Source organism: Hyaena hyaena, unplaced genomic scaffold (genome assembly GCF_003009895.1).
Source record: "Hyaena hyaena isolate Hyena2069 unplaced genomic scaffold, ASM300989v1 scaffold_678, whole genome shotgun sequence".
Lineage (NCBI taxonomy): Eukaryota > Metazoa > Chordata > Mammalia > Carnivora > Hyaenidae > Hyaena > Hyaena hyaena.
This window is the reverse complement of record NW_024081305.1, coordinates 356638-383703: the sequence shown is the minus strand read 5'-3', so window position 1 is coordinate 383703 and position 27066 is coordinate 356638. Positions and strand designations below refer to the sequence as shown.

Sequence of the window (27066 nt, the reverse complement as noted above, 5' to 3'; positions counted from 1 at the left end):
AAAGTGTATATATCTAATCTGTTGTTTTGGTATTAATGCCATAGCTGAAATTTTGGTTCAATATTTACCAAATTGCAGAAAATGTAAATTGTATGCCAAATTGGGTTTTATGTTATACATAATGTCTATCTGTTAATAAACTTAGCAACTGTACCAGTCTGTTTGCTATGACAAAAACGTTTTAGCATAGAGAGATAATAACTATTATTATAATTACTGTAATAATAATGTCTTAATCATTTTCATTAAAGTGTAGAAATATTTTGCATCTTCTGCTGAGCATTCTCCGTAATGATACGTTTTTTGGTACTATTGTGAATAAAGGAACTTTTTTTTTTCCTAGTTTGCTGGAAACCATGTCTCACTATACAGATGAACCCAGATTTACCATAGAGCAGATAGATCTGCTTCAGCGCCTTCGGCGTACTGGAATGACTAAACATGAAATTCTCCATGCCTTGGAAACATTGGACCGTCTTGATCAAGAGCATAGTGACAAGTTTGGAAGAAGGTCCAGCTATGGAGGAAGTTCTTATGGGAATAGTACCAACAATGTTCCAGCATCTTCCTCTACAGCTACAGCTTCCACACAGACCCAGCATTCTGGAATGTCCCCATCACCTAGCAACAGTTATGATACCTCCCCACAGCCTTGCACTACCAATCAAAATGGGAGGGAGAATAACGAGCGATTATCTACATCCAATGGAAAGATGTCACCCACTCGCTACCATGCAAACAGCATGGGTCAGAGGTCATACAGTTTTGAAGCCTCAGAAGAGGACCTAGATGTAGATGATAAAGTGGAGGAGTTAATGAGGTTAGTTATTTTGCTTACTCAGAGTCCCCAGAATGTCTGTGTTCTTAGATTGGTTTTGAGTAATATACTGTATTTCAGCTACTTACCTGTAAGAACTGTGATTTTTCCCTCTTCTTCTTGGAGCTGAGAGAAAAAATTTTCAAATTTTATGATTATAATTCAAATTTTGTCTTCTTTACCTTAGCCCTTTCTCTTTGCTGCTTGATAAACCTTTTCTGTTCTCTTTACCAAAGCAGAAATTAGCCTTCTCTTTGTAGTTCTAATTGGTAACATCTGTATTTTCTGAATTTTTAATAGTCACATTGTGATCCTTAAAATTTTTTTTTAATCCTTAAGAGTTTTTGAGAGAAATGATTTTATGATACAAAATGTATACACTCTTAATACCACAACGGAAGAATTTTGAGGACCTATTATATAAAAAGTATTATTTGGAAGAAAAACAGACGTGGTTTCTACCCCTAAAAAACTAAAGTTCTCATTTAAGAGATGCCATAGCCATATATATATATATTCATGTTATCTATTCAAGGGAAGTATAAGCCTTTGTTGTTTTAAACACTGAGAAACAGAGAAGTCCACTTTCAACAGAGGTGATTAGGAAAGACTTCACACTGGACCTAGAACACTTTGAGGACAGTAACCATGTGTTTTCGAATGTTATGTTTCCAAGATCTAGAATTGATTGTCCTTCACACGAAGTAAGGGTTTAATATGTTACATGAATGGGTGAATTTGAGCTAAATCTAAAAGGATAGCCTTTGTTTTGAAATATAGGAACTTTATTTAAAGTTAAAGAAATAGTAAAAGGTAGAAAAGGCAAGACATGTTTAGTCTTCTGAAGTTTGCATGGGCTAGACTATCGTAATAAGAATATTATATTACGACTCAGTATAGGTTTTGGAAGATTTGAGTTCCACACAAGTATTTTATGTTTAATTTGACTGGAATTAGGCTTTTTTTACAGGTCTGTGGGAATAGACATGATAAAAGCATTGTTTTCAATAGATCATCACTACTGTAGTAGGGAGGAGAGCCTGTAGGTAGTTATAATAGATAATGAAAGAATCTATAGCATACATTTGTCAGAAATAAAATTAAAACATATGAGTTATAGTTCTTCCTAAAGACTTGAAGATATGTAATGGTAACTTAATATTGCCATATGGAAGATCTATTCTGTGGTACTACAGAAGGTAAAATACCTTTTAAACAAATAGTCCAGATTTGTTTTTAGGGTAACACTGCCTTATATGGAATTGTGAGCTAAAGGGCTATTGCATCTAGATTCCAGTGTAATTCCTGTAATGAATAGTTTCATAGAGCAGCCATGGGACCCTGTTATTTAAATGTTTAAAACTTAAAAATATAAGAGGTCTATTTGGCTTTGAATTTGTTTTTATTTATTAAAGTAGCTAGCCACAGTTTAGGTGTTCTTTTGATTTTAATATGTATATCATTGTCATGATTGAGAGAAAACCATTTGGGCAAATAGAAGTTACTTAAGTCATTGAAATATGACAAGGTTAGCTTTTAATTATCCCGAGTAGAGAGGATATCAATAGTAAAATTTATATGCTACTTGTTTTTTGTTGTTGTTGTCATTAACCAGTTTTAACAAGCTTTTAACGTATAATAGTTAATTCCCAAATGTGTATTTGACTGCCATGAAATTAAGGGAAACTTTCTTGTTAACAGAGGACTCTGGGATATTGACCAAGATCTAAAACTTGACTACAAGGTTCTAAAAACTCCATTATTAACTCTTAGATTGGCATTTTGTTGTAATACAACTATGTTTTCAAAACTAAACAGAAAACCTACTTAGCAATGACTAGGATTTGTAGTTAAATCCCACCATAAATGCGCATTCAGGTTTCATCATTAAATGTATACATGTTTATGCACTGTTACCACCATTTATTTTACAAACTGCCACTTGTTGCATAGTTAGGTTACTTTACTCTATTCTCTGCTTCTTTGAACTACTACTTTCATTCTCTAATCATCTAGGGGGTCTCACTGAACCTTCTGGCTCTCTGTGGTCCTCTGCCATTGTGTTCTCACTGGCACTCCTTTGTTCCCACCTCTTATTTTTCTCAAGCTTGCACATAATAACAATCCTTAGATCAGAGGGAGAAGTTTATTGCATGACTATTCTCAACCTTTTAAACATCATAACAGTGCTGTGTGTGAGGTGGAGCAGAAAAATTGAGATTCACAAAATTTAAATAACGAGCCCAAGAAAACCTAAATATTAAGTGGCAGAGCCTGAATTGTGACCCATGTCTTTATTGCCATGTCTTTGGTATATGTTGCCTCTGTAAATAAAATTTTCATGTCTGTAGATTTCAGTAATATTTTAAGAACAGTGGTAGATATAACACAAAACAAAATTGTGAACGCCTTAATGGGCTGTTCCTCCCTCCCTTACCCCCTACATGACATTTGCCACCCCCTACATGGTATTTGCCACTCCAGACCATTTACTAACCAGATGAATTTTTATTTGGTAGAGTGTTAGAGAAATTTTTGAGCGGTGGATCTTTCAGTATTCTGTGCCCACATAGGGCTATACTGTCCTCACTAATCACTAAATACTATGGTGATGCTATAGTGGATTAGATTTGGGGGGCTGTAAGTAGAGAGAATGGGTACCTGAATGCTTTTCTCTCTCCTTTTCTAGATATATATAATTCACAACTTGCATGCTCACATTTCACTGCCTCTACAGCACTCAACCATAAGATAAATATTTTTCAAATTACATAACCCACTGGTTCATAGACTTAATACCTAATAATGTCAGGATATACCAGGAAAATTTTTTATAGAAATTAGGTTATAATTGTATACTTGATCAACTTGTTAAGAAAGAATCAGAAAGTAACTTTTCCCATTTTTTAATTGATCAGGGTAAAAAAAGAAAGAAAGTAGAATGTGAGTTCTTAACACATTATAGAACACATTTTAGGAAGAACTTCAAAGCCAAGAGCTAGAATGAAAACCCATTTCATATGTTAATACTTTTTAAATGTATCTATTAACACACATATTTATATATTGGTGTATATATAAATCTATTAATACTATAGTGTATATCTATTAAAGTGCATCTGTTCTTTCATGTATATATTATAAAATAACAATTAAAATGAGGCTTAGGAAGAATTCATAAACAATGCCATATATTAAAGGTGTTATGCTTACCTACCCATGTACTTAAATGTTAGTATTTTATACAAACTGTGTTAATATTTTATACAAGATCTAAGACTTTTTTCTGAGTGGTTATCTTTATGCCTAACAATAGTTGATTTAGGGTATTTCTTTTCCAAATTCAGTTACCATATTGTTTATACATATAGAGTATCTTTTCTTTTAAAATTATCTTTAAAAATTTTAAATTATGCTTTGTTTATCTCCATGAGTAGAAATTAAAGGCAGCAGGTTTTTATTTAAAAGTTAAAGAATTTGTATGTAATAATATTTTCTCACCTGTGAAATAGACTGTCTTTGTAGGTATTGCTTCATCTCTGGAAGTCTTTGAGATAGATGGCTAACTTTAAGGAGTCCTAAAGAATCTGTAGTGTATATCACCTGAGAGAATGCAGAAGATCATAAGGCATACAGCTTTTAAAAACGTAGTCTTTAATAACCTTTGTTCCAGAAATGAAAGTATTGCCATTTTGAGCTAGCATAAATAACTCTTTTTCCATTCTGATTTAAGAAGCTTAAACATACTTGAGATTAGGAATTTAGAGCTGTTTTATAAATTATCTAGATCTAGTTAGCCATTCTACAACCTTTTATCTTCAACTACAGATTTCTTCATTCACTGAACAAATTAAGCCCTATTATATGCAAACCCTATGATGAATAAGACACAATCTTTGTGCTAAAAGACTTCCCAGGCTAGTAGGAGCGATAAGACCAGATCAGGGGAACAGCTGTAATATAGAATACCATGTAATATGTTAGCAGGTGAGTAGTATAATTGAAATGATAAAGTTAGTTGTTGGAAGATAGAGATCTTTTTTTAGCTGTATCAGGGAGAACTTCTCTGAATAGATGACAATTAAATTGTGTCTTAAAGAAACGATTCTACAAAGAGGCATTACTGAGTAATTAATTTGGATATTAACAAAGGTCTGTAGGTAACAATGGAAAGTTTAGCAAGTAATAAAAATAACAGCAGTGGAGGGTGGAAAGGAAGAATTTTATCTTCATGTGGAAATCACCCAGATAGATGAATTCATCATGGTGGTGATTTGAAAAAGGTAGTAGGAGGAGATGACATGGATTTTAAGTGGTTTGATGCAAACAGAGTGGTAGGTTATCTTGGAAGTAAGCCATGGAATCAGCTTGTGTTTCACTTTAATTTCATAAGACTTGAGGAGTACAAATCATGAGGAATGTGAGATTTTATAAGAGAAGCAAATCATAATAAGCACTTGGTGATTAAAATAAAAACTTGAAAAATATAGGTTCTCTTTTTAAAAAAGGGAAGTGAAGAAAAAGGGATTCATTCTTTTTAAAGAGGATGGAAAATTTTCAAATAAAGACAGAATGTAAGCTGTAGAAGAGTATAAGAAAATTAGATTTGGAGTAAACAAAAGAATTTTCACACCAAGAAACTGGTGATTTCAGAGTTACAATGTGGACAGTCAGAGAGGCTTGTTGTTAAAGAAGACTGAATGAGGGGGAATATGTGAAAGTGTAAAGAACATAGTTAACCCTATAGAATGGAGGTCTTTGAAATACATAAGAGAACTGGACACCGTGAAAGTTGAATGCTATTACTATTTTGAAAATACAGGTACTCCCCCATCTGAAAGCTTGAGTTATACCACTTCACTTTTAGGAAGGACCCACATTAGTACCTATTTTCACTGACCCAAATCCGAAGGAGAGTTTTACTTTTACCAAAAAATGCTATTACCATACTAATGTAGCTCTTTTATAAAAGTGTGGCATAATGTGAACCTTCAGAAAGCAGGAGATACCAGTACCTAGTGTAACCAACTAAACACGTCACTGCTTGTGTCTAAATCTTTACATGGTACCTTAAAGTACCTGATATTGATGTTTACTTCAGTCGTAGGTAATTATAGTAGAGCCTTTGTTTCTTCTTTATTGGGATTCTTTCTGGGGATTTATAAAATAATAGTCATTGTTTATCTAATGGTCTTACAGTTTCAAAAAATTTTTCATTGAAGAATTTATTGTGTAGATTATGCACACACACACATATACGTACATTTAATACTACAGTTTATGTAAATTTAATTTTCATGCTTGGAGAAAATTTTTAAAAAGCCTTGTGATGAGGGTATTAGTGTTCTCATTTTACCAAATGATGAAATCGGGGTCCAACTTTATTAAATGACTTGCCCAAGCCTATCTTTATCTTTTAAGTCTTAAGTTTTCCTTCAGTTTGAAAAAGCTTCTCTCTGGTAAAGCAGTTAACCAAAGAGGTTTAGTTATTTTTTTAACTTACTTTAACTTGGTACTTAAAACTAACCAAGTATCTAAAAATAAAGTCTGTGAGAGGTTAAGTGAATTGCTTCTGTTTTGCAGACGTTTTGAAGTTCTTTGTGTCTTGCTGCAGTCCTTGATAATATCATACTGCAAGGCTGTCAATAATTCACAAACTGGATATTTCCTATTGGAATAATTGAGTGTTATCTCCTCTTTATGATTTAGTATCTACTCTAGGTGAATTTGATTTAAAATAAATTGATTTAAATTCCAATTTATATCAGTATTCAAGAAAATACCATTTAATCATTTCCCCCCAAAAGCATGTTTTATATTTAACCTTAATAAATATTCTGTTAAACTCACTTTTCACTTTCCTAGAAGGATATTCTATACATTGCAATGCAGCACTTTATTTAAATTTTTCAGATTGATTTTGAAGCTGTATCAGAAATGAAATGATTTGGTTGTTTTATTTACATAAGGCAAATTCACACCGCTGAAATTGTCCCTTGTGCAGCTATTTATTAGTGGATTTTGAGAGCCGTTTGGCCTATACTACCTGTATTATACAGAGCAGTTTATTTTATTTGACTTTAAAATATATTTAAATGTATTGTGCTTTTTTCTTTCAGATACATAGTTTTTAAATCAAAGGAGAATGCATGTTTTCCAAAGAAATAACTTCTGATATGAATAAGCATTTTGGAGGGAATCTAGCTGGTATCTAGATAGGAATCTAGAGGAGTATGAGAAATTTTAAGTATTGGATTAGGCGGCTATTTTCTTTCTTTCTTTTTTAATGTTTTTATTTATTTCTGAGAGAGAGAGAGACACAGTGTGAGCAAGAGAAGGTCAGAGAGAGAGGGAGACACAGAATCAGAAGCAGGCTCCAGACTCTGAGCTAGCTGTCAGCACAGAGCCCGATGCGGGGCTCAAACCCACAAACCATGAGATCATGACCTGAGCCAAAGTCGGACGCTTAACCAACTGAGCCACCCAGGCGCCCCAATTTTCTTTCTTTAGGAATCTTTTTGACTAGGATTTCTAACCAGTAGATCAGGAATATACAGTAGAACTTCAGATTGAAAGCTTGTCCCTACTATTAACTTCTCTGCTCCAGAATTCCTGAAAGGGAACATTGGATTCCACTCACACAGTGTATAGCCCCTCTTCACCAAAGGGCTAAAATATCTGTTCTAAGTTAAATCACAACTGATTATTTTTGGCTAGGATCTTTGCTTTTGTTGCTCGGAATAATCTTTAGAGAGTCTTGGGCTCCTATAAAAAGTTTGGAAGTTTGTGGTTCATTTACAATATGATCTGTAAAGATGTCATGATCCCTTTTTCTCAGATCAGGGTTCAGCTGACTTTTTCTGGAAAAGAGTAGATGGTAAACATTTTACAGTTTGTGGCTGAGAGGCAAAATAGAGGATATAAGACACATACTTAATATTTACATCTAAGAGAAAACAAAAAGGTCACAGATTTTTATTGACAAAATTCAATATTGAATATAGTTTTAAATCATAGGCCTACCAATAGAAGAATGAGATTTTTGTTGAGGAGGAGATACTTTGCTTAATTCATGTTCAGAGTTAGTGTTCTCTGTCATCAAATAATGACTGCCAAGTGTGAAAACATTCTTACTTAGCTCTTATAGGTTGTATAAAAACAGATGGGAGGCCAGATTTAGTCATAGTTTGCTGACCCTGTATGAGATTAAAAATTACCACTTTTCTGTGTTTCATTTGAGCTTGATCAAAAATCAGTGCTTTATTTATGTAATCCTTTTGAATATGAAGCAAAGAGAAATTGGTTGGTTTTAAGGGTTTAAGTATAAGTTTTACTAAAGTATTTGTTGTGGTGGAGACATAGAAATCTTGCCTTTCATTGTTATTCTAGTAAATGTCTAGTCTTTTGAGAATATGTTGTTGTCTTAGTAGAGGAGAAATTAGGCCTATAATATGTAATCTCAAGGACACAATATAGTTTTAAGTATTCTGTATATTATATATAATAGAAAATTAATGATTGCTTTTTATATTAAAATTCTATATTCATTTCATCCCACTTAAATTTTTTTTGGTTTACACAGGAAATAGAAGGCAAATTAAATTTCTCAAAATGGCTAATATTTTTAGCAGTTATAAGAATGATGATTTCTGTTCCTTTAACAAAAAGGTTTTAAAATGAACATTATTTATGCAGTTACATAGTTCACATGCGAGCCCACAGTCTACTCACAACTGATTTTTTTTTGTTGTTATTGCTTTTTATTTTTATAGGATTTCTGTCTGTGTAAGGTATACTCATTCCTCAGTAATGAAACTTAGTATATACCATATGGCAGCCTTGTTCCTAATGTGAATTATACACAGCATGCGATTAACCATCCTCTGGTATGAGACTTATATCTACCGTGGCACTCACTGAAGCGTCTGTCTGATGGTGTGATGTTTTAGGACTTGAATATTTGGTGTTTCTTGGTTTGTTTTAATTTCATATTTTCATACAAGCTTGGTCTGTTTACCTTTATTTTTGTGTCCTTTCTTTCTGTGTTCTCCCCACCTCTCTGCTTCACCTTTCTTAGCAAAGATGAGGATTTCTACCTTCAACATACATTGTTGGTCTTGTCTTCTGTTTTTGTTAGGAGGGACAGCAGTGTGATAAAAGAGGAAATCAAAGCCTTTCTTGCCAATCGGAGGATTTCCCAAGCAGTTGTTGCACAGGTAACAGGTAAGAGCTAAAGAGCCCTTTATTCTGGAATCATGTCTAGTCTCTGCCTTCTAGTGCAGATGTTGGAATATTGCTTGCATTTCTGCATTGCAGTGCAGACCTGTCAACTTAGGCATAATAATGTATGCCTATGATTTAAAACCCATTGTCTCTGATATCATGGAACTTCTCCAGTGATTTTTTTTTTTTACTGGTGCTAGTAAATTTTATAGCATTTGTGATAAGCACAAAATTCCCCATTTTATGGCTAAAAAAGGGTTCTCTGGTTTTTTTGTAACTGTGACAGAGCTTATGACACATGCACATCCAACTGCTATCTACATTTCATATTTTTAAAATCTTTGCAGTCCTCCTGATTCTTGATTTTACCAATTAAAAAGTTATCCATGAGAGTAAAGGAAGTTTTTTTCAACCCCTTTCCCATATGTAAAAGCTCTCCTCAAACCGTTACTGAGAAGATAAAAGTTATCATTGTCTTCTCTTTGTTTTTTATATCCCATCCCATTACCCACCCCACCGCAGCCCCATTTCAAGTATGTGGTGTATATGTGTCATTCTCTATTCACATTGCGTTTTTTATGGAGTTCTTAAATTTGGGGGTAGCTTGTCGTCTTTGTTGGTATGTATTCTTTCTTTCTTAGATATTAGTGATTTATAAGACCTTATATAAACTCAACTATGCCTTGATCATTAGAGGAACTAGAAACTCTTATAACTACATTTGTAGTTGGTACATTGTTGTATGTTGTACATTAAATGGATTTGAAAATTAGTTTTTTCCTCCTCCCCTCCTTTTTTGACATGCCATTAGCAGCTTTGTGACTTTGGGCTTTTTAGCCTCTGCACCTCAGATTTTTACCTATATAATGAAATAGCTGGATCTAATCACATATCTTCCAGTTTTAACATCCCATTTCTGTTCTCTAGACATCGATATTTATTAAAGCTAATTTACCTAAAAGGTTGTTATTGACCATCAATATGGTTAAAAATGAAACTTGAGATTTCAGAAGTCTTAAATTTCACCCCAAGAATCTAATAGAAATCTTAAATTTCATCCCAAGAATCAACCAATCTTAATACATATGTGTATATAATGCATAACACGAGTAATATAGTTTTATAAATGATGCCTGTATTCATGGTAAAAGATTCTAATTAAAGGCATATCCTTCCAAATATAAATCTTAAATAGAAGGATGATGTACAAATTTAATTTTTGTCCTTTTCAATACAATCTTGAAAATGCATTTTTACCTGTATCTTCAAGGATTAAGGAATATGCTAAGGGCATTGTAAGGTCAAGTTAAGTGGGTTTTACCAAAACCCACTGATAGGCACTGTGAAAAGACAGAGTGTTGCCTTTTCAGGACATTTATTTTGCCCTGAAATATTAGAAACAATAGTATCTTCTAGTTTGCCAGCCTACAAAAAAAATAAATAAAAATGTAGTATTATAGAACAGTATTATAGACTTGATTTTTTTTTCCAGGTGAAAATATTTTTGAGGATCTTGACTACCCTGAATCTTGAGTCATCTTAGACTTTTTAAATAGTACTTTTTGGGGCATCTGGGTGGCTCAGTCAGTAAAGTGTCTGACTTTGGCTCAGGTCATGATTTCATAGTTTGTGAGTTCAAGCCCTGCATCGAGCTCTATGGTGACAGTGCAGAGCCTGCTTGGGATTCTCTCTCTCTGCCACTTTGTCTGCCCTTCCCCCACTTGTGTGCGCATGCATGTGCTCTCTCTCAAAATAAATAAATAAACTTAAAAAAATAAAAATTGTAGCTTTTGAAATCCATCTGACATTGATTCAAATTATAATAAAATACCTTTTATGTTTTAAAAAAATTTTATATAGTTTATTTATTTTTGAGACAGAGAGAGATAGAGCATGAGTGGGGGGCTGGGACTCAGACAGAAAGGGAGACACAGAATCCAAAACAGGCTCCAGGCTCTGAGCTGTCAGCACAGAGCCCAGTGCGGGGCTCGAACCCACGAACTGTGAGATCTGACCTGAACCATAGTCAGACGCTTAACTGCCTGAGCCACCTAGGCACCCCAATAAAATACTTTTAAAGGAATTTCTTAGGAATATCTAAAAGGAATAGCTATAGCATAGTGGATTAAACATAGTAGTATTGCCTTTTTGTAATGGGAAGCTGAAAGATGTTTTAACATCTTGCTACTTAAAATGTAGTCCGTGGAACAGCATTATTTGGAGCTTGTTAGAAATGTAAAGAAAGAAACAAGTACCACCCTAAACCTACTGAATCAAAATTTTCATTTTAACCAGATCCCCAAATAATTTGGGTTTGAGAAGTACTACTCTAGGAAATTGGTAAGCTTTCTTGACATTAATTTCAATGGACTGGCATATTTTTAACATTGTCCCACACAGTAAGAGTCTTCATAAATGCCATCTTGTGGTTCTGAAAATATTTTTACACATTTATTATTTGTTATATCCCATGACCTTTCTTTTGCTTCTATAATCATAGGATTTGGTACTGTTAAAAACTTTTCACCCTATTTCAACTTCAATCCAACAGATTCTGCCTCCTCTTCATTCCTACTCCAAAAGCTTGGGCACATTTTCTCTCAATCACATATCTTTAGTGGTTCTCCATTGTTTGAAAAATGAAACTCCTTATAGTCTGACTCCAGCCTTCTTTTTATTGCCATCTTTTATTCAGTATTCTCCCTAGCTAAATTTAGGTACTCACCATTTTCAGAATTCTCCTCATTTAGATGCTTACAAATCATTGTTTGTGCTTAGTATGCTTTTCTCCTTCACATCTCAGCCTTATGAAGTTCTGTATATAAAGATTACCTTGGGGTGCCTGGGTGTCTCAGTTGGTTAAGCATACAGATCTTGATTTCACCTCAAGTCATGATCTCACAATTTGTGGGTTCAAGCCTCACATCAGGCCCAGTGCTGATGGTGCAGAGCCTGCTTGGGATTCTCCCTCTCCCTCTCCTTCTGTTCTCTCTCTTTCTCAAAATAAAAAAACTTAAAAAAAATTTTTTTTACTTCAATGATTATCCTCATTCTGGCTTCTTTGATCACTTTAGCACATGTAGACCTTTTTTTTTTTTTTTTAATGTTTACTTAAATAAGTAAATACTTTTGAGGTGGGAGTGGGGCAGAGTAAGCAGGTTCTTCATTGTCGACTCAGAGCCTGATATGGGGCTCAATCCCACGAACCATGAGATCATGACCTGAGCTGAAATCAGGAGTCAGACGCTCTGCTCAATGAACTGAGCTCTACCCAGGTACTCCTAGACATCTTTTTCTTTTTTTTTAATGAAATCAGTTACACTAAGTTCACCAGCCTTAGGTACTGTGCCTCATTTCAGTTATGCATTTTAGAATAAACTTCTTTAAAAGCAGTGCTCTTTCAGGGCACGTGGGTGGCTCAGTCTGTAGAACATCTGACTTCGGCTTGGGTCATGATCTCATGGTTCATGAATTCAAGCCCTGCCTGCATGGAGCTTGCTGCTGTCAGTGCGGAGCCTGCTGCTTTGGATCCTCTGTCTCCTTTTCTCTCTGCCCCTGTCCTGATCATGCTTGCTCCCTCTGTCAAAAATAAATAAACAATTTTTTAAAAAAATCAGTGATCATTCTTGCACATTCCCAAAGAGTCTAGCGTTCGTTGTACATGCTTTCTGAAGATTTCATGAAATCTAGCTGCTTTGTAGTGCTCTATCTTATAAGGTAAAGGGAGTTTTAGTGAAGCTGGCACAAGCTGAACATATGAAAGTTTATCCAGTATTGACTTTGTCCAGTGATGTCCCCTCTCAAAATAATTATTAGTTCAACAAATGCTGCGTGAATTTCTGGCCCTAAGGAATTTACATCTTTCTTTTAGCTGCTTGAATTTAGTTATTTACATAAGGTAGGAGAGTGAAGATGATTTATAACAAGATTGCTTCATTGTCCCATTGGTCAACTTAGTGAACTCATGTATTTCTCATGTATTACTGTGTTACATTTTCACCTGGCCCATCCAGCCATCAAACTAGACTCAGAGGCAGGGCTTTCCATTCTAGGAAAGAGATCCAACTAAAGAAGAGTGAGTTAGTGAGAATCCATTGAAAGCTTGTCCATCATAATTGGCATACCTGGGATAGAGTAGCCTACATAAGGAAGCCTTCTAGGCATGTAGGACTCACTCAGTAGGGGTACCTAATCTCTGTATATAGGTACTTTTTTGTCTTTAAACAAATTAGTATAATGTATATTAGAAGAATCTCTTTACCTGATGAAATCTACTTCAAAATAAAGTTTAAGATGTGGAGCCCCAGGGTCTCTGTCCTATTATGGAGTGTTTAGAAAGTTAAGTTCAACAACTTTAATATGTGAAATAATGAAATAAATCAACCTTCAGATAAAAATTAGAATGAGAGGCAAACCATGAGAGACTCTTGAATGCTGACAAAAACTGAGGACTGATGGATGTGGGGGGGAGGGGGGGATGGGCATGAAGGAGGGCACTTTGGGGATGAGCACTGAGTGTTATGTAGAAACTAATTTGACAATAAACTATTTGTAAAAAAAAAAATAAAATAAAATAAAAAAAAAAATAAAAGTGAAACAAAAAAAAAAAATTAGAATGAGTAGGGCATAGCAAAAGAGAATGCTAAATAAAAAAAGTGTAGTGAGGTGCCAAATTATAACACATGTGCTTGTTCCAAAAACTAATACAGAGGCTTCTTTTTATAGATTTGGAGGATTTCTATAATAAGATAAACAAGAAGTTCATGGGTGGGGTCTGTATAAATAATATCCTACTGATAGGAAAAATGACAGTATAAACAGGATATAATAACAGTGCCTGCTGAATTTCCCAGCATGTTATTTGTAGCTTCTTTCACAGAGTCACAGCTGCTCCCACTAAGGGTGAATTTTTACCTCTGTAAGAGGTCGAGCAAGATTCTAAATTCTGACTAACAATGGCGGGATGGAGAGCATAGCCCTTGCTTTAGTAATAACTCACACATGGGTTTTATATTCACTTTCATGATAAAACATTTTCTTTGGCTTTTAGAATTTTTAAAACATGATTTTCTTTTTATATGATCTCTGGGAAAAATCAGGCAGAATAAATGAATAAGTGGGCAGAGCTTGAGTGAGTGTTTATCAGTGAAAGAAATATACTAATTGGATTCTTATCCTTTTAAAATGGAAGAAGAAAAAAGATTACATCTCTGTCTTTTAAGAAATCATAATTTTGTTTTCTTGAATGATAGTAGTATAATGAAAAGACAAACATGAAACTTTAGAATACCAAAGTTCTAGTCCTTCTATCTTAAATATTAAATAACCTTTGGGCCCTGGGGAGAATCATGTAGCTTCTCTGAGCCTCAGTTTTCCTTATTTTAAGATGAGGGGCTTTGACCGAATATTTCCAAGTATCTTTTCTAGTTAGCAAATTCTAGTCTGTTTTTGTTTTTGTTTTTTTATTTTTTTATGTCTTTATTTTATTTTGAGAGACAGTGAGTGGGGGAGGGGCAGAGAGAGAGACACACACAGAATCTGAAGCAGGCTCCAGGCTCTGAGCTGTCAGCACAGAGCCCGATGAGGGGCTCGAACCCACAGACTGTGAGTGAGATCATGACCTGAGCTGAAGTCGGACACTTAACCGACTGAGCCACCCAGGCGCCCCTCTACTCTTTCTAAACTAAGTACATTTAACAAGTATGGATCTTACCCATATATTAGTGACTCTGATTTCCAACATGTAAGAATTTGTGTAAAGACAATCTCTGAACCAGTTTTAGAAATGCTCCAACTGTACTTAGATCATTTCCCTTTTTCAAACTTATCTTTAAAATGAAAACATTGCATATTCAATATAATTATAATAATTTCTTTACAAAGGTGGGTATATATTGATCTTCTCCCTAATCAGAGAACTTCATACCAGATACTAAAAACCAACTAAAGTGTAAAAACACCTTTTTAAAAAATAGACTTCACTTTTTAGAGTAGTTTCAGGTTCACTGCAAAAGTGAGTGGAAAGTAGAGTTCCCTTTTACTCCCTGCCCCCTACATACATACAGCCCCCCTGCTATCAGCATCTGGCATCAAAGTGCTACATTTATTATAATGTGTGAACCTACATTGACCCATTGTCAAAATCTATAGTTCACATTACATATAAATGGTTTTATACGTTCTGTGAGGTTTTGAAAAATGTATAATGGCAATTATCCACCATTATTGTATCATAATGTGGTACTACAATTTCACTGCCCAAAAATCTTGTGTTCTGCCTATTCATCTCTCCCTTCTTCCTCACTAACCCTTGGCAACCACTCTCTTCTCCAGCGTTTTACCTTTTCCAGAATGTTATCATATAGTCTGTAGCCTTTTCACATTGGCATCTTCCTCTTAGCAATACGGTTTTAAGATTACTTAAGGTCTTTTCATGGCTTACTAGCTCATTTCTTTTTGGTGCTAAATAATATCCCATTGTCTCGTTATACCACAGTTTATTTTTCCATTCACCTACTGAAGGACATCTTGGTTGCCTCCCAAGTTTTGACAGTTATAAATAAAGTTGCTGTAAGCAAGTAGAATTTCTCTCAGCGTTAGAAAAGCAATGTTGATAGGGCATATACCACAGACTATAGAATTGTCCTCTTGTCATATAACCAAATATAATTAATTGGCTTACTTGACAAGATTTTATCAATTCCTATCTAATGAATTTCACTAGTTTTAGGTAGATCTCCATTTTGAAGGCAATTATCCATTTACAAAAGGGGTAAATTTCTGTATTTGAGGTGTAACTTCTGTCTCCAAATTGAAGAAGGTTAGAGGATTTATTTATTAGGAGAAAAACTTATTTTCACATCTTTGAATGGACTTCAGTTACCAATAATATAAATATTTTTGCAGAGTGAATTTAAGATTTTCACTGGTTTTGTAGCATCTAGAGAATAAGAACAAATGTCCTGTGGTTCAAAAACTTCCTCAGTTTTTATCTCATTTTCTTCTATCTTTTGCAATTTGTTGGCAAAGTATTTTCTTATAGACACAACACATAATGTTACTTTTTTGTCCCATGAAAAAAAAATCCAGCCTCCATATCTGAATACTCCCATTTTCTCACTTTGGTGATGGCTAGGTGAAAAATTGGCGTGAAAATAATTTCAGAGGATACTTTTGTTGTTGGAACATCAGTTTTCTACAACTCTTGAAATCATTGTCCTACCAGGGCTTTTATCATCTCAAATGCAAGGTATAGGACTGTACATTTTTAGTGTCAAAGTTATGAAGGTTGCTTTGCAAGTAAGAAAATTTTTCTTCCACCTATATTTAAGGTAGAAATTATGTTAAAATTTTTTTAATTCTACCATAAGCTTTGACAAAAGTGACTTTAAAAGGTTAGACACAAATGTGTTTTCTCCCCAATTGATACTTCTCATTTTTGTATCTCCCTAATTCTAATTTCCTAAGATTGTGGAGGAAAATCTGTACTTGAGGTATAATATGCCTTCAGCAGTTTTATAAAATATTTCTTACTTAACCCAAGTTAATTTTCTTTATATTTATTTAAAAAAAAGCGGGGCGGGGGGGAACAAGGATAAATGACAAGAATACCCTAGTAAGAAAGTCAGAAGGTATTTGTGTCTGATAAAATAACAAAGTCTAAAGTTCAGCTGTAGTCCATGTGAATCATCAGGCAATATTAGTAATAACTTCCTGCAGGAGAAGGCTCTGAAGGGATAACATTTTTTTGTAAACATAGATACGGATTTTTATGCATTAAGGAATTATCCTGTTAACTCTTGAAGTTTACTTAAGAGATCTTAAAGGATTTGACATCATTTGCCACAAATAATTTGTTCTGTCAGGAAGATAGACTAGATTTAGTAGTGTGTAGTTAGTTACTAACTGTAGTTAGGTAAGGAACTGAAGCTTGAACCAACTAAACTAACCAAGTTTGGGGGCAGTGATAGCTGAGACGTCTGTAGAATTGGGAAACAATCATTCAAATTCTTATGGCCTTTAAGAAAGCCTTTAATGTCAAGATGTGTCAACTTCAGCCAAATTTGACTATATCATTTGATCCTCACAAAATAAACTTGAGGTATGCAGGGGAAATGTGGGGTTTTTTTCTTTATTTTTAATCACTTTATATTCAGATATAATTTATGTAAGAGTAGAGTTCTCTGAATTGTACCAAATTTATATATTGGTATAACCAAAAGCAAGAGATAAAACATTGTCAGTATTTCATCAAGTCCTCTCCTGCCTCTTTGCAGTCACATACCTCACCCCACTACAAGTCCCTGCCAAAAATAGATCTGCATTGTCAGAATAGTTTTGCATTTTCTAGAATATTATATGACTAGAGTCTTACAGCATATACCTTTTTTTATGTCTGGCTTCTTTTTGTGACTTCTTTCACTTAGCATAATACTTTTGAGATTCATTAGAGTTGTTACATGTATCTGTAGTTTCTAAGTTTTAAATGCTGAATACTAGTCAATAGAATGGGTACAACAAAATTCGCTTATCCGGATTGATTGGTGGGCATTTGAGCTATTTTCAGGTTTCAGCTATTAGGAATTAAACTGCTGTGAACATTTGTCTGCAAGGTTTTACACGGACATATGTTTTCTCAGGAGTGGGATTGTGGGATTAATAGTAAGTATATGTTTAACTTTTTAAGAAACTGTCAAACTTTTCCAAAATGGCTAGACCATTTTGCACTCCCACTAGCAGCTTATGAGACTTCAGTTGCTTTGCATTCTCTTCAGAACTTGGTATTTGGTATTTGTGTTTCTCTTTAAGTTTAGGCATTCTAGTGCGTATGTAATAGCATCTCACTCTAGTTTTATTTTTGCATTTTTTTAATGACTAATTATGTTGAGCATCTTTTCAGTTGTTCATTTGCTTTCATATATCATCTTAGGTGAAATGTCTGTCAAATCTTTTATCCATTGTTTTTTTAAATCAGGTTGTTCCCTTATTGATTAGAAGAGTTCTATGTATATTCTGGGTTCAAGTCCTTAAATATGTGGATATATAGATATCTTAGTCTAAGACTTATTTTCTTAATGTTCTCTTTCAAAGAAGAAAGGTTTTTAATTTTGATGAAGTCATATTTATCTTTTTCTTCCCTTTATTGTTCACATTTTTTGTGTCTTAAGAAAATATACCTAAATTAAGTCTCAAAGATTTTCCTATGTTTTCTTCTGGAAGTTTGATAGTTTCAGCTTGTACATTTAGGTCTGTGAACCATTTCGAGTTAATTTTTGTGTATGTGTGAGGTAAGGGTTAAGACCTATTTTTTTCCCTATGGATATCCAATTGTTAGAGTACTCTTTGCTGAAAATAGTCAGCAGTGGTCAAGAGACTAGTCTTTCTCTAATTCAGTTACATTGGCACCTTTGTCAAAAATCAATAGAATATTAATGTGTGGGCCTATTTTATATCTGTTGTGTTCCATTGATCTTTATGTTTATTCTTATACCAATATAAAATTATAAATTATTGCAGTAAGTCTTGAAGTCAGTAAGCACAATTCCTTCCAACTTTGTTTTTCTTTTTCAAGATCACTGTTGTTTTTCTAGATCTTTTGCATTTCCATGTATATTTTAAAATCGACTTCTTCTCCCCCATGGTCCTTCGTTAAGAAGGGGAAATATAGTGGGGGAGAGGGAGGGAGGCAGACCATGAGAGACTCTTGAATGCCAAGAACAAACTGAGGGCTGATGGGGGTGGGGGGGAGGGGAAGGGGGTGATGGGCATGGAGGAGGGCACTTGTTGGGATGAGCACTGGGTGTTAGTTATATGGAAACCAACTTGACAGTAAACTATTTAAAAAACTAAAATAAAAATGTTCATGATGCTTTCTTTAAAAAATAAAAATAAAATCAACTTGTTAATTTCTTTTTTTAAATTATTTTCTGATGTTTATTTTTGAGAGGGAGAGAGACAGAGCATGAATGAGAGAGGGGCAGAGAGAGAGGGAGACACAAAATCTGAAGCAGGCTCCAGGCTCTCATCTGTCAGCACAGAGCCTGATGCGAGGTTCAAACTCATGAACTGTGAGATCATGACCTGATCCAAAGTCAGAAACAGGGCCATTCAGGTGCCACAATCAATTTATTAATTTTTACCAAAACAAAATTTGTAGTGAGATTGGGATTGGGATTGTGTTAAATGTATAGGTCTGTCTAGCATTTGGAATTGACATCTTAATGATACTGAGTATTTTTATCCATGAACATGGTATATCTCCATTTGTTTAGTTCTTCTTTATTTTCTCTCAACAATGTTAGTTTTCAGTGTATAGGTCTTGAACATATTTTCTTAAATTCATCTCTAAATATTTTACATTTTTGATACTATATTGGTACTATCCTTAATGTCGATTTCCAGTTGTTTTTTTCTTGTGTCATAGAATAATTGATCTGAATATATATTGATTTTCTATTTTGTAACCATGCTAAATTCATTTATTCTATTAACTTTGAAAAAATTTCTTGGGATTTTCTACATGAGCAATCATGTTATCTGTGAATAAGGATAATTCTACTTCTTCCTTTTCAATGTGTATGCTTTTTATTTATTTTTCTCACCTTAATCCACTGACTAGGACCACCAGTTAAATATTGAACATAGTAATGAGAGCAGACATCTTTGCTTTTTTCTCCATACCTAGGGAGCAGGCATTCACTTCCTCACCATTAAGTGTGATCTTAGCTCTAAGTTTTTCATAGATGTCCGTTATCAAGATGCCCTTCAAAGGAAGTTTGCCTCTATCTCTGGTTTCTGAGAATTTTTATCATGAATGGATATTATACTTTGTCGAACACTTTTCTGAATCTATTGAGTTACCATATGAATTTTCTTTTTTTAGTCTTGTTAATATGGTGAATTACATTGATTGATTTTCAAATGTTAAACCAGCCTTGTACTCCAGGAAAAATTCCTTTGACTCCTTATGTATTACCCTTTGTGTATGGTTTAGTTCAATTTGCTGATACTCTAGTATTGTAGAATTGTAGTATCTGTGTTCGTTAGGTATATTATTCAGGGTTTGTTTTGCTTGTTCCATTTCATGTAATGTCCTTGTTGAGTCTGTTAAGATAATGTGGTCTCATAAGACATGTTGGAAATGTTTCCTTCCCCTGTGTTTCTAGAAGAATTTTTATTCTTCCTTAAATATCTTTGAGACTGTGCATTATCATTATCATCATTATTATTATTATAGTGATTGTCTAACACTTGGCTATTATTTAACAAAAGGATTTTATCATTTAGGGCTTGTACCCTGTAGTGAAGTCAGCAGGTAGAATATAGAATAGTGGCGATTATAAGATCCTTAACACCTCAAAGGTTGCCAGCACTCTTCTACGTGATTTTATCTTTGGCAGAAATACTTTTTTCTTGCCAGTTGGCTAAAATAGCAAGATTACAAACAACAGACCAAATTGAATTTAGATAGAACCATAACCTGTGCTCTGTTGTGCCTGAGTATAGAACATAGTTTTCACTCACTCAAGCCATGAGATTTTGCTCCCTGTAGTAGTTTTTCAAATACTCAGTGACTTATCTCTAAATCTGTTCCCAAGCAGATCTGTGGACAACTTCTTGGTTTTGAACACACATATATTGATTTAATATATATATCCACTATAACATTGCCCCAAGCTTGTTGTCATTGTTCTTGATGAGAAACATAGGAAAGAGTTTTTAGAAACATTCTTAATATGATGTTTATTTAATGTTTCGAGGCAGGTTAAGAACTAGAATATGCTATTTTCATAAAAGTGGATTTTTTTCCCTTTGTTAAAAAGATTGACAATTGCACACAGGCCCTTTCATTGCTAAATAGTTTTTGGAAGAAATATTACCAGTTTGTCTTGATTTTTCCTAGGACATAAAGAATGTCTTTGAAATGTTTGAGTGCTAAGTGTTAAAATAATTATCACACATATTAGTATTTAGTAAGAAACAGTATCTCTTAAGCCATTATTGCCTGTGCTTTTTTTGTCTTTAGCTCAGCTTTATCACTGTGCTAAATAACCTACCAGGAGAGCATATAGCCCTCTTATGTGGTTTGTAGATGACCAGTGGCTCTTCATTTTACTTCTGTGCATCTTGTTAGCTAAACCTCTCTTTTTGGAGGGTTTTTATTTTTAGCTATAATTTATTTTAACACTTACCAATGTGCTAGATGCTGTGCTAACTGTTCTATGTATTTGAGAGGCAAGTGTTAACTTCTTCAGTTACAGACGAGAAAACTGAGGCTAACAGGGAGTCAATCATTTGCCTATAGTCACACAGCTAATTGCTGTTTATCTTGCTGCAAAGCCAGTGTTCATGACATAGCATTTCAGGATATAGATGCAATATAGTGCAGTGGTCTACAGCATGACTTTGAGGGTTCAAAATATGACTTCTGTCACTAGTTAAATAACTTTGGGTAGGTTACTGAAAACTGAAGTTTAAGGTTTTAAGGCTAACTGAAACTTAATCTTCAGTTTTCTCTTTTGGAAAATGAGAATAATAATAATATCCACCTAACAGGGTTTTTGAAATTAAATGAGTTGGGGTGCCTGGGTGGCTCAGTCGGTTAAACGGCCGGCTTTGGCTCAGGTCATAATCTCACAACTTGTGAGTTCAAGCCCCACGTCAGGCTCTGTACTGACAGCTCAGAGCCTGGAGCCTGCTTCAGATTCTTTGTCTGTCTGTCTGTCTGTCTGCCTCTCTCTCTCTCTCTGCCCCTCCCCTGTTCATGCTCTGTCTCTCAAAAATAAATAAATGTTTTTAAAAAAAAAGAAATTAAATGAGTTGGTTATGTAAAGTGTCTGGCACACTGTGATGCCATTGAAGTTTTTTATTATTATTATTATTATAATTATTAACCATTGTAGTCCTTCATCCCTCTACAAATTGACTTTTCTGAGGCTAAGCTTCCTAAGACTAAATACGTTAACCATGTTTCTAGCCTTTGACCACTTAATAATGAATTTTTACACGTATATAGCACCCCCTTGTTCACTGCAGCATATTTATAAGCCAAGACATGAAAGAAACCTACATGATGGAATATTATTTACCCATAAAAAGGAGATCCTGCCATTTGCAAAAATGGATAGACCTTGAGAAAATTATATTAAATGAAATAAGTCAGATGGAGAAAGACAGATATTGTATGATATAATTTATATGTAGAATCTTTAAAAAGAAAACAAATTCATAGATAGAACAGATTGGTGTTTCCCAGAGGTGAGGAGTAGGGGGTTGGACAAAATGGGTGAAGTTGGTCAAAAGGTACAAACTTCCACTTATAACAGAAATAAGTCCTGGGGAGATAATGGGCACTCTAGTTAACAATGCTTTATTGGGCACTAATGTTAACTACAGTTAATAATGCTTTATTGTACATTTGAAAGATATTAAGAGAGTAAATTTTAAAGTTCTTATCCTACACATAGAAGAATTTTAACTATGTATAGTGATGGATTTTTAACTAAACTTATTGTGGTAATCATTTCATGATAAATATATCAGTATATTGTATACCTAAAACTAACAAAATTTTTAAAAGTTCATGATGGTTTAGTGGATTTTAATATAAGAATGTAAAAAAGCTTAGTGAGTTGATTTCAGATTCCAACATCACTGCTAACCTTTAAAAATATATCACTTGTCAAGTTTTAGTGTAGTATCAGAGAATATCGACAGTCATTGAAAAAAAGCTATTAAAATACTCCTTTTTCCATCTAAAAAAATACTGTGTAAATTTCATTTTGATATTAGCATGAGAAGCTTTCTTCACCATTACTAATCTTCCACAAAATTACATAAAAGTCCCTTAAACATGTAAGGAAGTGGGTAAGAAAATATCCAGCTCCTCTTGTAGTGAGATCTTCCTTTTCTCTGCCCCATAGTTTTCTGCTTGCAGATGTTGCCAGGATTCTGTCTAGTATCCTCATTTTATTATTCAAAAAGAGGGGAAATTAGTTGTGATGATTGCACAACTCTTTGTACTAAAAACCATTAAATTGTACACTTTAATTGGGTGGATTATATGGTATGTGAGTTATATTTCAATAAGTCAGTTTTAAAAGATGGAAGGGAAAATAAAAAATCATTCAAAAATATCCTTTGAACAGAGCTAGTTCCCCAAAGTAGAATTTTAAAATTTTCTATGTATTCTTATTACTGAATAAAAGCTTAATAACTAAAAATATAACTAAATTAAAAAATAAACTAAAAATAAAATAAATTTAAAAATCTAAATTTACTTTTTGTATTAGAAAATATATTCATGTGGTTCAAACTTTAGATTACATAATGTTGCTAAATCTGTCTTCTGTCTCTGTCTCAACTGTAATCCACTTCCCAGAGAATATGAACATTACCAGTTCCTGGAGACATCCTTTATGCATTTAGAAACAAATAATATGTCTATAGTCCTTTCTCTTTTTTGCCAGACAGGTATTATGCTATTTACACTATTCTGCACTGAACTTTTCTGACTTGGAAATTATCCCATATCAGTACATAAAGAGTATTATCATTGGAGGGTTTATTTTTGGCAGTTTTGTTCTTTTATTAGTACATAAAATAACGATCATCTTATAATTGGTGTTGTCATAGGTTTGATGAAATGTGGTAAAATATTGATGAACATCCTGCTTGGCTTGACCTCCAGATCAGTTTGTAACTATCTATATACTTTAACCATTGCTATTTATTTTTGCCAAAAATTGGTACATTGTTTTGCTAACATGATGAAAGTGAAATGGTATTTCACTGCAGTTTTATCTTTTTATTTTTTATTGAGGTATAATTGACAAATAATATTTTACGTGTACAACATAATGATTCAAAATTTATATGCATTGTGAAATGATCACCACAATAAGTCTAGTTAACATCCATTACCACACATAGTTACAAAATATTTTTTTTGTCGTGTGATGAGGACTTTTAAGATTTACTCTCTCAGCAGATTTCAGTACTGCAGTTTTAAATGTATTTTCCTAATTAATATTTAGGTAAAACATCACTTCATATATATTGACCATTTATACTTTCTATGAATTGACTGTTAAATCTGTCACCAATTTTTATAAGGTTGTCTTTTTCTGTTTTGTTTTGTTTTAGTTTAAAATATTTTTACAAATAAAATTATATATATTTAAGATATAAAATGTGATTTTTGGTGTATGTGTATCATTGTTGAAAAAATGCATAGTCTCCCATCTTCTAAATACTGCAGTGTTCAGTCAGCTGTTAATGTTTAGCAATTTAGTAGCTACTTAAACTGCTTTTTTGCCTTTATCCCACATGCACACATGCAGACACCAACTAAATACTTGTTTAATAAAGAAATAAAATTTAGATAAAGATTTAGATAAGATTCATCTTGATGATAACGATCATCTTTTAAATACACATATTCTTTGGGGTATCTGGGTGGCTCAGTCAGTTAAGTGTTAGACTCCTGATATCAGCTCTGGTCATGATCTCAGTTTGTAGGATTGAACCCTTTGTCAGGCTCTGTGCTGACAACCTGGATCCTGCCTGGGATTTCTCTCTCCCTCCCTCTCCGCCCTTCCCCCGCTTGCTCTCTCTCTCTCTCTCTCAAAATAAACAAACATTAAAAAAATGTTAAAATACACATATTCTTTTCTATTGTAACTTTTTAAAAAATGTTTATGTGTACTCCTTTTGACCATATAATTTATCTCCTAGGAATTTATCCAATAGAAATAGTTGCATATGTCTAGAATGATGAATATGTAAGAGTATTTATTGCAGCATATTATATTTTAGCAAAAGGTTGCAAATAACCTAAGTGTCCAGCACTAGGGGACTAGTATCATAATATGGAGCACTCCTTGTTTATTAAAGAATAAGGCAGCTCTATATGTCTCCAGTAGACTGGGGAAGTGAACAAGTTGTAAGGTGTGAGAGGAAGGTGACCGATTTTATTGTTAAGCACCAATTTTTAAAACCTATACCATGGCACAGGATCAACAATAATAATGTGCACTGGCTAGATTCAGCTCAAGTATTACCAACTTGTTCTGTGTGCTTTTTGATACCAATCAGAATATCAACAGAATTTTGTTGTTTTTGATACAATTCTATAATTCAACTCTAAGAAAAAAATGTATAAGCATTGCTAAACATTCTTTAAGCAAAACTTAAAGATCTCACGAACTGTGAGATCATGACCTGAGCTGAAGTTGAACACTTAACCCACTGAGCCACCCAGGCATCCCTGAATATTTTTTAAGGTAGGAAAGCTTTTCCTACATAATAAAATCCAAAAGAAAGTTAGCTGGATTTAACTATGTAAAATTTTTAAGATATGTCCAATAAAAAACACTGTAACAAGATTCACACTGAAAGATATTTGCAAGTTAGGAGCAAAGGATTGATATCAATGATATATCAAAAGAATGATTAATGTTACCATGAAAACAATAAATCAATAGAAAAATTTACAAAGGCTATCAGTATGTAATTTATAGAAGATTTAATATATATGGCCAGTAAAAATAAAAAAGATTTGTAGCCTCTTGAAAAATTAAATAAGAATAATAAACTGCAAGTTAACAGTGTTTTTTGGGGTTTTTTGCCCATTTGACCAGCAAGCATTTGAAGAGAAAGGGAAACTGCTGGTTTAAAATAACAGAATAAGGGGCACCTGGGCAGCTCATTTGGTTGTGTCCAAATTCAGCTCAGGTCATGATCTCATGGTTGTGAGATTGAGCTTCACACCGGGCCTGCAGCCTATTTGAGAGTCTGTCAGTCCCTCTTCCTCTGCCCCTCCTCTGCTTGGACGCACACACATGTGCTCTTGCTCTCTCTCTCTCGCTCTCTCAAAAAAAAAAAAAAAAAAGGAATAAATGTTTTCTTCATTTCTGTTTATCATAACCAAGTAGGAACAATAAAAATAAACATAAATGAAAGAAAAGCTTTCTTCGATGAACCATAAAAAACTAAATCAAATAAGAATTCTGGATCAAACGAGAAAAAATGATGGGAACTGACACGTTTCCTTCCTAGAGAAGGAAATAAGTTTGCCTGAAAGTATCTTAGTTATAAAACGATTGATCCATTATTTTTGGTTTAAGAATGGCAGTTCCAGAGGGATGTTGCAACAAGAATAATGAGAATATTCTTTTATAGATAAAGTTCAACATAGAAACTCCATACCTATAAGCATTCATTACCCAGTTCTTCATTCCCCAGATCCTGGCAAGCACTAACTTACTTTCTATCTCTATAGATTTACCTAAAGACAATTTCTGGTCATTTCATAAAACAGGCTCATTTACTCTTTGAATTTTCATGTCTACCTTCCCTTTACTTAGCATAATGTCTTCAGGGTTTATCTGTATTGTGGCATGTATCAGTACTTATTTTAATGGATGAATGATTTTCCACTGTTTAGATATACTGTATTCCTCAGTTGATTGATGGACATTAGATTGTTTCCACTTTGGGGCTATTGTACATAATGCTGTGAACTGTGAAGTTTTTGTGTAGATAGCTTGGAACATACCTAGGACTGGAATTGAGGGTTATATGATGATTCTGTGTTTAACATTTTGAAGAACTGCCAAACTGTTTTTGCATTTTACAAACTCAAAAATGTATGAGGGATCCAGTTGCTTCACATTATCACCAATGCTTATTATTATTCATGTTTAACTATAACCATCCCAGTGGTTGTAAAGTAATATCTCATAGTTTTGATTTATATTTCCTTAATGACCAGTGAAGTTGACCATATTTTCATGTGTTTTTTGGCCATTTGTGTGTATTTTTGGAGGAATGTTTAGTGAAATTGTTCATTTATTTTTTTAATGAGTTTCTAATTTTTAGTATTGAATTGTAAGAGTTCTTTATGTATTCTAGATAAAAATGCCTTGTCAGATATATGGTTTCCATATATTTTCACATTCTTGTTGGTGACCTTTGAAGCACACAAGATTTTAATTTTGATAACATCCTTTTTAGCTAAGAAACCA

General features: G+C 33.7%; 1 protein-coding gene across 7 annotated transcripts in view; it reads left to right on the top strand.

Annotated features, from left to right (window-relative positions):
- The window catches only part of HMBOX1 (homeobox containing 1), a 180307-nt gene that overhangs the window by 86630 nt on the left and 66611 nt on the right, over nucleotides 1–27066 (top strand). For all 7 annotated transcript variants that reach the window (XM_039217175.1, XM_039217176.1, XM_039217174.1 and 4 more), the window contains 2 exons: nucleotides 344–820; nucleotides 8955–9040. In XM_039217175.1, the coding sequence (XP_039073106.1) occupies nucleotides 344–820; nucleotides 8955–9040 (563 nt within the window). The remainder of the gene's footprint in view (nucleotides 1–343; nucleotides 821–8954; nucleotides 9041–27066) is intronic.